We start from the raw sequence: 11,524 nt of genomic DNA, 5'->3' as shown, positions 1-11,524 counted from the left end.
TGGTCAAGGGTACAGTCAATTTGAAGGAGACGGATCGAGTCACCCGCCAAAATCAGTGCTCTTTTGATTCGTTTCATTAACCATTCCGAGATTAGACTTCGTTTCTGACGTGCACCATTCCCTTTTTTATTTTTAATTTTGAAATCTTCCTTCTATGAGAAAATTGCAGGTTCTATAATGATTGCATTAAGCAACTGCAGGGAAACAAACTCGTATGCCAATGTTACCACATCCAAACCAAAAGCGCTGTGGTTTATAAATATCTCAGGTGAAAAAAGAAAGAGAAGGGAATTGGCATTTGTCAATTGATTTCTCGTATAAAACGCCAAGCCTTTGGCATCTGCGCTTGGACAGCAAGGAAGGAACACAGAAAGGGTTCCAGGCAAAACAATTTGGCAGATTCAAAATCAGGTGCCACATTGATAAAACACAAAGAGTGGAACAGCATTGCAATCATTATCAATCCAATCACCCCCAACCGTTACCCATGAATTGTAATGTGATGCCCGTATTTCAATCTTAGGAAACTTGCTGCCTGCTTGTGTCACGTGTGCGAGGACACAACACCCGAATACTTTGGGTAAAATTAAATAATTTTGTTATGGGTATTATGTGAACAATTTTGTAGTTTCACACTTTCACACCACCACAAGTATTTATCCTCTTCACTTTTATTCATAAAACAATACTAAAAAAATATTAAAAACAAACATTTACAATTGTCTTTTTAAAAATATTATAGCATTTAGAAAATAACCAGTAATATTCTATTACTTATTCTATAAAATCTGAAAAAAATAGGTATAAGAGAAAAAAATTATTATTCTTTCTTCTTCTCTTCTCTGTATCATTCTCTCTCTCTCTCTCTATATATATATATTAACAGAAAAAAATAATCCCGCAAGTGGTGTCGAATTAATAACAAGAAAGCTGGTGTTGGGATATCACAGTACCCGCAACCAAACGGGACCCAAAGAAAGGCCCTAGCTAGTAGCTAGCCTGCGAGACGAGCACGGCACGCGCGTCTTGCTTTCTTTTCTCCATCCAAACTCCAAAGACCTCCTCCCTCCCCGTTAGTGGCAGCAGAGTCCTCAAAAGCACACTCTTCCTCATCCTCTCTCAGAAAGAGAAGGCGATTATTGAAAGGTATAAGAAGAAGAAGATATTATGGTGAAGGTACGGATGAATACGGCCGATGTGGCCGCTGAAGTGAAATGTCTGCGTCGTCTAATCGGCATGCGTTGCTCCAATGTCTACGATCTCTCCCCCAAGGTCCTCTCTTTTTCCTGTCTTCTCGATCAAAATTTTAATTTGTTATTAATTAATTAATCGACTTGGATTTTTTTTAATTAATTAATTAATCGGAAAATGAACAGACGTATGTGTTCAAGCTAATGAATAGCAGTGGAGTTACAGAATCAGGAGAAAGCGAGAAAGTTTTATTATTAATGGAAAGCGGTGTTCGCTTGCACACCACTGCTTATGTCAGGTATTTATTTAACATTTCCTTTCACTTTATTATTATTGTTATGATTATAATTTTGCCTTTCATTGTTAATAATATTGAATTTTGTTTATTTTGTTTTTTAATGGTTTACGTAATGTAGAGATAAAAGTAATACTCCCTCCGGTTTTACTTTAAAATTGCGAAAACATATTCGTGCTAGGAGACTGGAAGATGTGCGGCAGCTCGGATATGATAGGGTATGAAATTTGTTCATTCATTTTGTGATTGATTGACTGATTTATTTACTGATCAGGTGCTATTTGATTTGTAGATCGTTCTGTTTCAATTCGGACTTGGAGCTAATGCACATTATGTTATCTTGGAGTTGTATTCGCAAGGCAATATTATACTTGCTGATTCTGAGTTTATGGTTTTGACTCTTCTTCGGTCACACAGGTTAGCAAGATTCTTGTTTGGTCGTTTCTTATGCTTTTGCTTGTGTGGTTTTAGGTACTTGATTGTTTACTCGGTGGGATGTGTTTAATTAATGATAGGGATGATGATAAAGGGGTTGCTATTATGTCGAGGCATCGATATCCTACTGAAATTTGCCGAGTTTTTGAGCGATCGACAGCTGAGAAGTTGCAGAAGGCTCTAACATCTCTTAAGGAACTGGAAAATAGTAACCCTGTGAAAGTTGATGCTGATGGTGGTGACAGTAATGTGTCTGATAAACCTATGAAAGTTGATGCTGATGGTGGTGACAGTAATGTGTCTGATAAACCTATGAAAGAAAAACAGGGGAAAAATAAGGGTGGGAAATCTTCAGTGCCTAGTAAAAATACCAATGAAGGGAATCGTGTCAAACAAGCTACGTTGAAAACTGTTCTTGGGGAGGTGTTGGGCTATGGTCCTGCGCTTTCTGAGCACATTATATTGGATGCTGGTTTGGTACCAAATACAAAGTTTTCTAAAGATAACAAATTAGATGATGAGACCATTCAGGTTTTGGTAAAAGCTGTTGCAAAGTTTGAAAACTGGCTCCAGGACATTATTTCGGGAGATAAAGTCCCTGAAGGCTACATTTTGATGCAGAACAAAAATTTGGGCAAGGATTGCCCTCCATCTGACTCCGGAAGTTCTGTCCAGGTTATTCTCTTACTTGTCTAACTTCTCTTTCCTTGCATTTATCTAGAGAATGCTTGTCTCGTCGTTTGTTTGACAGTCATATAATTTCTGAATAGTATACGATGGAAAGTTTGTTTCTGCTTTCACTCTCTCTGAATTTCTTATTAGGAAGAGTTGGAATGTAGGACCTAACTTAATCTCATCAAACCCTTGCCATTATAACCCAAGGTGCATAGTAAGATTTAAGTTCCATGATATTTTTTTAGCGTGTTGTGGTTTTCTCTGCAGATCTACGATGAGTTCTGCCCTTTGTTGCTGAACCAGTTCAGAATGAGGGAACATGTGAAGTTTGATGCATTTGATGCAGCTTTGGATGAGTTTTACAGCAAGATTGAAAGTCAAAAGTCAGAGCATCAACAGAAGACAAAGGAGGGCTCTGCCATTCAGAAACTAAATAAAATACGCCTGGACCAGGTCTGTGTTAACTATCCAGTATGCATTATAAAACAGAAGGATGGTTTACTGCACTTATTTATGGATGCAAGCTATGGATTTAGTTGAGTTGGCTTTCTATTATTTCTGGATGTGTGTACAGAACAAAAACTTGGACACTCGTTGTTGTTTCATTGGCTTTATGTTATTTCTATTAATTTTCATGGATTATCTGTATTGGATTTAATTTTATCTATATTTATCATATCCTAATTCTTTGGATTCCAATTCTGTGTAGGAAAATCGTGTGGAAATGCTGAGGAAAGAAGTTGACCACAGTGTCAAAATGGCAGAATTAATAGAATACAACTTAGAAGATGTGAATTCTGCTATCTTAGCTGTTCGTGTGGCTCTTGCAAAGGGAATGGGTTGGGAGGATCTTGCTCGGATGGTGAAGGATGAGAAGAAGGCAGGAAACCCTGTCGCTGGCTTAATTGACAAGCTCCATTTTGAAAAGAACTGCATGACATTGCTATTAAGCAATAATCTTGATGAAATGGATGATGATGAAAAGACATTTCCGGTGGATAAGGTGTTACTTCAGTCCAAATTATGACTAGTGTAATTTAAGCACACCTTGTAAAAGTGAATCAAGAAACTGTCTTTTGTGTTGTCAACTTTTTATTGCTAATGTCAATTCATGCACATGATTTCTAATTTAGACATTATTGGTTTCGAGCTATGTCTTTTGATTTAAGTCTTTGCATGTAATACATAGCATAAGATACAAGCATTATCACTCATGCTGTTGCTTTATCTATTTATGTAATATTGCCATATTTCAACTTTCAGGTAGAAGTCGATTTAGCACTTTCTGCACATGCCAATGCACGGAGGTGGTATGAACTGAAGAAAAAGCAGGAGAGCAAGCAGGAAAAAACTGTTACTGCACATGAAAAAGCTTTTAAAGCTGCTGAGAAAAAAACCCGTCTCCAGCTTTCCCAGGTATCTTTAAATTGTTAATATAGAAATACAGGATTGTGGCATGCTATGCATATTAGTTTGTTAACTATTAAATAATAAAGGTCTTGTGCTTACAAGAAGCATCTGCATTTTTTGTATTTAAAAACTTCAAAATTCATTAGTATTAGCACGAAGTGTGATGTATTTGACTAGGTTGGGCAGCTTAAATGTCTTTTGATGGATATCATGTCACAGGGTAAAAGTTGATAGCTTTACATTATTTAATACAAGCATTAGTAGGATGTATTGATGGCCTAGTGTACACGAGACCATTTATTTCTGAATACTGTGTGCGCGCGCTTCTGTGTCCATGTCATAATTTAAAGAAGGTTTGCGTATTTATCATTGATTGTCTAAGAATCTGCTACGTGTAATTTAATTGTTATGATAAACTGGGACATTCTGTCTTCTGAATTTTATCGTTTACATGCCTATGCTGGTGGTGAATGCAGGAAAAATCTGTTGCCACTATATCACACATGCGTAAAGTTCACTGGTTTGAGAAATTTAATTGGTTCATCAGCAGTGAGAACTATTTGGTTATTAGTGGACGTGATGCTCAGCAAAATGAGATGATAGTCAAGCGTTATGTGTCAAAAGGAGATTTGTGAGTCATTTACTGTAATACTCAGATTGTTAACACAATATTTTTAGTGCTTTTCTTGGACTTTGAGTTGATCCACGGTAACATTCAGATAGTAAGATGTCTTTTTGACATGAAATCTGCAAGTAAATGTTGTAGTGACATTCATTGAAACTATGGAACAGGTATGTCCATGCAGATCTGCATGGAGCTTCCAGTACTGTGATAAAAAATCACAGGCCTGAACAACCTGTACCTCCTCTCACTTTAAATCAAGCTGGATGTTTTACAGTAAGTCATATCTCCCACTATCCTGTTCATATCTATTTTATTTCATTGCATACTGAAGTATATGTTACCGCATGAGTCAACTTCACAATCAAATTATGTTGTGTTGTAGGTTTGCCACAGTCAGGCATGGGATTCGAAGATTGTCACTAGTGCTTGGTGGGTGTACCCTCACCAGGTCAGTAAAACTGCTCCTACTGGAGAATATCTTACTGTTGGGAGTTTCATGATCCGTGGGAAAAAGAATTTTCTCCCACCACATCCTCTTATAATGGGCTTTGGGTTGTTGTTTCGCTTAGACGAGAGCTCTTTGGGCTCCCATTTAAATGAAAGGAGGGTTAGAGGTGAGGAGGATGGGGTGAATGATGTTGAAGAAAGTCAGCCTCTCAAGGAAATTTCTGATTCTGAGTCAGAGGAGGAGGAAGTTGCTGGAAAAGAACTTGTGTTAGAATCAGAAAGCCATTCTAATGACTTGACTGTCTCCAATACCATTTTACATGAATCTTCTGTCCAAGAGACTTCCCTTAATGGTGTCAATATTGAAAATTTATCTGATGTTGTCGGAAACGATGTTGCTCCAGTTACCCCACAACTCGAGGATCTCATTGATAGAGCTCTTGGGCTTGGACCTACTGCTGTGTCCAGTAAAAATTATGGAGTTGAACCATTACAAGTTGACATGACGGAAGAACATCATGAAGAAGCAAGAGATAAACCTTATATTTCAAAAGCTGAGAGAAGGAAGCTCAAGAAAGGTCAGAGAAGTAGTGCTACAGATGCAGAAGTTGAGCGGGAAAAGGAAGAATTGAAAGACAATGTTGTTTCTGTTGACCAACCTGAAAAGCATGTTCAAAACAATAAGCAAGGCGGTGGGAAAATCATTCGTGGTCAGAGGAGTAAGCTTAAGAAGATGAAGGAGAAGTATTCCAATCAGGATGAGGAAGAGAGGAGTATTCGGATGGCTTTACTGGCTGTGAGCACAATAACTATAACTATTTTACTTATATTATTTAGCACCCAATTTATATAATCTTCAGCCGTGGCATGCACATCTCTCTCTCTCTCTCTTTAAACAGTTTTTTCTGTTAGAAACTTCTTACTGCATCTTTGAAAAGATCCAGAAATAATATAAGACTTGAGCCTTTCTGGGGCTGAAGCATGGCCTATTCAGTAGCTATCTTTCTTGCAAAGAGGAGATTATACTTTTGGAACCCACCTCTCCATACCATTGAATTGTCAAAGAGACTGAAAGACAACATAGTAAACTTTCTGCATATCCAATCCACTGTTATTTAGACACGCCATCTTTACTAAATTAGCAGAGTTGTTTCAAATGCATTAGGATGTAATTGTGATTTATTTATAGAATTGCATTTCTCCAAAATCTTAATGAGAGATCATATCTAACGAGAACCTCCTGCTTTTGGAGATATCAAAATGTCCAGTGCGATTATTTTCTTCTCAGGAATGGCAATTTTTCATCCAGTCAAGATATCATTTTGTTTATTAACTAATACTTTGAAACTGTCAACATATATGATCTTGCAGTCTGCTGGAAATACACGCAAGAATGATGGAGAGATTCAAAATGGAAATGAAGCTACTGACAAAGGGAAGATATCTATTACCGGTATGTTTTCTAAACTTCCAGTGATTGTCAAACAATTTCAGATTATTTTGATGTTTATTTATCTCTGTTTAATGCTAAATTAATCATCCAAGTGCTCGATCAATTGTGCTTCCACAAAATCTCTCCTAATCATGGTTGTTGAGAATCCCATCTTGGGGAAAAATATTAAATTGTGATTTTTTTTTGCTGATTCAATCTGCCAGGTACTGAAGATGCTCTGAAAGTATGTTATAAATGTAAAAAGGCAGGCCACCTATCTCGGGATTGCCCAGAACATCCTGATGACAGTTTGAATAGTCGTGCAGATGGTGCTGTAGATAAATCTCATGTGAGTTTGGTTGATTCCACCTCTGAGGTGGACAGGGTGGCTATGGAGGAGGAAGATATTCATGAGATAGGCGAACAAGAGAAAGAGAGGTTGAATGACTTGGATTACTTGACTGGGAACCCACTGCCTATTGATATTCTCTCATATGCAGTGCCTGTCTGTGGTCCATACAGTGCAGTGCAGTCATACAAGTACCGTGTGAAGGTTATTCCTGGCACTGTAAAGAAAGGAAAAGGTATCTTTTCTTTCTTCTCATATTTATCTCAGTCATTGGAGAGCTATTGTAGTTGCCATGTTTGCCCTCGTTTGGGGGGGTCTGGGGTGAACTTTGCTTGTGCATTCCCCTCTCCCTGTGCAATTTGTATTGTATGTGGGTTTTGCATTTTATTCGTATAAATTTGACTAATCCATGGATTTGGTATCATTCTAGCTGCAAGAACTGCCATGAACTTATTTAGCCACATGCCAGATGCAACTAGTAGAGAGAAAGAATTGATGAAAGCGTGTACAGATCCTGAGCTAGTAGCTGCAATTGTTGGCAATGTGAAGATCACTGCTGCAGGACTTGCACAATTGAAGCAGAAGCAAAAGAAAGTTAAGAAGAACAACAAAGGTGAAAGTTAGCAAGCTAGCCTCAGGTCGGGAGTTTGTAAAAGCCAAAGGCCATATGCCTACGACTATATCCTTTATAAATCCGTGGGGAAAAAAATTCATGCCTTGTAGCATAGCCGTTACAGTGCCAGGATTGTACAAAAAGAGTTATCATAGATGATGTTAGTGAGAGGACGTCGTGATCGTGGTAGAAGTTTTACAGGGAGGAAATTTCCATTTGTACTAAGTTGTTTTTTCGCTGCTCATGTGTCATCCGGGTGCTAACTTTTACCTGGAAATGTTCTTAACTTGAATTTTTTTTTTGGTTAAGATATATACCGACTTTTAAGTTTTAATATCTTTAAAGTTCGTATGCTTACCTCCAGGAAAGGGTAAGGCAGATATCGGTAAAAAAATGAGCGAGAATGAGATTTTAGAAAGAGTGAACTGTCTGAAGATTTCTGGGGTTTTTATGGAATCAGCCTAATTGTGCTCTATTAAACTGACGTGTCAAAATCCCAATGCTACCCGCATTGTCAAGAACGCATAATACTCGCACACAAAAACATTGAAAAGAAGGGTAGCCGCTAATTCCTTTGCAGAAGGGGTGCCATTTGAACAACAATTTTACATGCACACGCGCGCCCACCAAAAAACAAGAAGAAGAAGAAAAGGAAAAAAATAGAGAAGCAGAAGGCTTAAATCTCAATCAGACTCTTTCTCTGAAATGCCATCAGATACGTCGGCCGGGGAAACATCACTCAAGTCTAAACCTTCGGCAGGCAAGTCTGAATTAAGCGGACTCAAGATCCCATCAGAGCTGAGAGTTAGCCCACTCTGTTGAAATCGATACAAATAGGTTAATTCAGATACGTTTAGAAACCCAAATAGTAGAAATTAAAAACACATCTCAGGTCACTTCACTTCAGATGCCAATGAAGAAAAAGAAACTGATAAATCAGGATGTCTTTTTCAGGCATCGACTGCCCTTGGATAAAGTTCCATCCAGCACCAGCAGACCAGGTATGTGAAAGGGGAAATATGTCTTGTCTAATGCATATCAACACAACTAACTGACCTTATTCTATACTTGGAAATGAAATATATTCTATAAGTTCTTTTAGTTTCAATGAATTAATGCTCATCATCCAAAACAAATGCCAATGCACATTAATATTTTCCGGTTTGCTCCTATCTTATTTTAGAAGACAGGGAGAAAAGAAAACACAATGTTCTATTTGCCTTCACACTATCCTTTAGTTTCAGAGTTTGGACCAAGTTCAAATGTTATTCGAGAAAATGACTGAAGAAGTACCTCAGGCTGGAATCTTAGCATGTCAGCACGAGCCATAGCCTCTGCCTGGGCAATTCTCTGCCTGAATGTCTGGGCCATCTCCTCAGCCTATTAATACAGTACAAAGATATGAGTACAACATATGTCAGGGAAAGGATGAACTGGTTTTTAGCATCTTCTATACCTCTCCTCTTAAAGGACAAAAAGGAAATCAAACTACAATATAAACATCTAGCTTTATACTATGTATCCAAAACATTTGATGATAAAGAAAGGTGTGTGACCATATCCAACAATTACCTTTTCGAAGACAAGCTTTGGATTGCGAATCATATCACCAGGAGTGGGTTCCAATTTTTTGGTAGAAAGACTTACTCGGCCTCTCTCACGGTCATGGCTTAGAATCATGACCTGCATAACATATTATGGTTTAGATATATAGAAAAGGACAGAGTATGCCTTCTTTGTAATATGGCACTGAGTAACCAACCTTGAGAGTATCACCAGGCTGAAGAACTGTTGCAATATCAGAAACACGATCATGGCTAATCTGACTGACATGAAGAAGGCCATTGATTCCGCCAATATCAATGAAGGCACCATATGGTTTGAGGCTCTGAACAGTTCCAGTGACCACTGATCCAATACCTAGCTGTGCTTGACTGTCAGCCATGGCCTTGCGGTTACTGAGGATTAGTCTAGACTGCTCCTCATCAACATCAACAAATTTTAGTGGAAACTCTTTATCAAGAAGTTCTTCTGGAGTTGATTTCTGATACAAAAACAGGGAAAGATGAGAATTTGGGAATGACTGAAAGCACAGTAGGACAATATGGAAAGAGCAGTTCAAGAACTAACCGATGATATCTGTGAGAAAGGGACAAATCCTCTGAGGCCTTCAACAACTGCAACTAATCCACCTTTGTTTCCGCCAACAACCTATATACATATTCCAATATTCGAAGTTTTGAAAATAGAAAATTTAGCTGTGATTTAAACACCTCATGCAATTAAGAAAGGCTTAAAAGCAGGCATTGGAAAACATAGATTCATGACAAAAGATTCAACAGTTACCAATGCAATCACACTGCAAATAAGTTACAAAAAATTGAGTAACCAGCAAGTACTAATGATAACTCAATTTTTTGCACCTCGCCACCACCCAATTTAAAGTTCTGGACCAGACACATATTAATAATAACATTCCTTGTGAAAATGGGGGAAATGCAGTATTTGTACGAGTATAGATATAACTAATATCAGGAGAGTATATACCCACCTTACCTTTCACAATGACATCCTCAGCTTGAAGCTGCCTACACCTTTCCCAGGCAAGTTCATAATGGATTGACCTTAAGCTCAAGATTAAGCTATCATCAGCTTCATTTTCACCAATGATTACAAACTCTTCTCTCATCCCAGGAACTATACCAGCTTCTTCCAGGCGTTTTATTCTGTGAATGCTTGCCTCTTGCACCGGTAAATATGCCGAAGATTTTGCAGTAATGTCAACCAATGCCCCATTGTTATCAGTCATAAAAACTGTCCCCTTAACCTGATTATAAAAACACATACAGAATGACAATCAAAATACTATCCCTCATGCACCCAACAACTGCCTAATTTTCACTTCATATTTCTTTTGGAAGTTCTCATATAATTATGTTTACTTCCGTTGAATATTCGAATGGACACAGTATATATATTGCACGTACTATTAAGAAGAAAAGGCACACGCTTGTAGAAACCAACAAGAGAAACAAAGAAAGGTTAACCAACAAAGACTTAATTCATCAACAAAATCATTCACTCAATTGCAACAAACAATCAATCAATAACTTGTAACCAATTTCACTTCATTTGAAAGAAGAAAGTTTCAACTTTTCTTGCAGCCCACAATTCCATATCCCACATAATTCACATAACTTTCCTTATTGAAACACAAAGCCACCTAACAAACACATCCCATTTTCAATTATCCATATTAAAACCAACAAAAGATTCAATCTTTAAAAAGGCAAAATCCCCAAGAAGAAGAAGAAGAAGAAGAAGTAAGGTTATGCTACTAACTCTGGTGCCAATCTCAGAATTGAAGTCGTAAGCATCAAGAGCAGAATGAAAATCTTCAACAGTAAAAGAAACTCCTTCCATCGGAGCAGTACGGCATCGTTCATAAGCTTCTTCGAAGAGTTGTTTTAGTTTTTCCCTCTCTTTGGTTTGTGCATTTGATATTGCCACTGCTTTTGCTGTTACAACGAAGTTCGCAGCCCTTTTTGGCTTTGAAAATGTCGCTGCTCTTTCTGTCAGTCTTGAAATTGATATTGGCGGGCATCTTAGGCCTGCGAACTGCTGAGCCAATGATGCCATCTCTCTCTTGTTTTTTTTTCCGGAGTGTTGGTCTCTTCTTTTTCTCGAGTTTTTAAGCTATAAAGATAAGGCAAGGTGATGAGAGACTTGAGGTTTGAGAGAGAAAGCAAGTGTGTTTTTGAGAGTTGAAGGTGGGGCCCAATGTTTGAAAGCCAATGGATAATCACTTTTGATCAGTGAAAATGGAGGGTCCAAAATTAAGGTGGTGTATGGGACGTGGTGGTATTGCGGTACGTCTCGTTTATTTTGGGCTTCTTGGGTCTTCAAGCCTGCTTTGGATTAGAGTTCGAACTTTCAACTTTCTTCTTGAAACCGAAGTAGAGATGGCCATCTGGTTCAGGACGGTGGATTGGATACTTGCTCTGACCCATAAGCAAAAAAAAAAAAAAAAAACTTGATTTTTATTATGTTTT

General features: G+C 37.9%; 2 protein-coding genes across 3 annotated transcripts; one reads left to right on the top strand and one right to left on the bottom strand.

Annotated features, from left to right (window-relative positions):
* The first annotated feature begins 923 nt into the window (after positions 1-923).
* Positions 924-7,806, top strand: LOC7471088 (uncharacterized). 2 transcript variants are annotated; one of them, XM_052454917.1, is made up of 15 exons: positions 924-1,272; positions 1,377-1,489; positions 1,608-1,704; positions 1,779-1,903; positions 2,002-2,183; positions 2,232-2,596; positions 2,864-3,049; positions 3,306-3,599; positions 3,860-4,012; positions 4,483-4,637; positions 4,799-4,904; positions 5,014-5,874; positions 6,450-6,531; positions 6,735-7,094; positions 7,290-7,806. In XM_052454917.1, the coding sequence occupies exons 1-15, from the start codon at positions 1,168-1,170 to the stop codon at positions 7,481-7,483; spliced, it is 3,378 nt and encodes a 1,125-aa protein (XP_052310877.1). In that variant the 5' UTR covers positions 924-1,167; the 3' UTR covers positions 7,484-7,806. The 2 variants fall into 2 exon arrangements, with proteins under 2 accessions (XP_052310877.1, XP_002312307.3); XM_002312271.4 differs by having other exon boundaries at positions 2,002-2,596.
* A 212-nt stretch (positions 7,807-8,018) lies between these two features.
* LOC7498235 (30S ribosomal protein S1, chloroplastic) lies at positions 8,019-11,191 on the bottom strand. The gene is made up of 7 exons (XM_002311332.4): positions 10,815-11,191; positions 10,024-10,299; positions 9,603-9,683; positions 9,235-9,516; positions 9,045-9,155; positions 8,766-8,852; positions 8,019-8,287 (listed from the first exon to the last, which is right to left on the bottom strand). Exons 1-7 carry the CDS (start codon positions 11,109-11,111, stop codon positions 8,156-8,158), a joined length of 1,266 nt encoding a protein of 421 aa, XP_002311368.3. The 5' UTR covers positions 11,112-11,191; the 3' UTR covers positions 8,019-8,155.
* Between the last annotated feature and the right edge of the window lie 333 nt (positions 11,192-11,524).

This window comes from Populus trichocarpa, chromosome 8 (assembly GCF_000002775.5).
Source record: "Populus trichocarpa isolate Nisqually-1 chromosome 8, P.trichocarpa_v4.1, whole genome shotgun sequence".
In the NCBI taxonomy this organism is placed as follows: domain Eukaryota; kingdom Viridiplantae; phylum Streptophyta; class Magnoliopsida; order Malpighiales; family Salicaceae; genus Populus; species Populus trichocarpa.
This window is presented reverse-complemented; position numbering and strand designations above follow the sequence as displayed.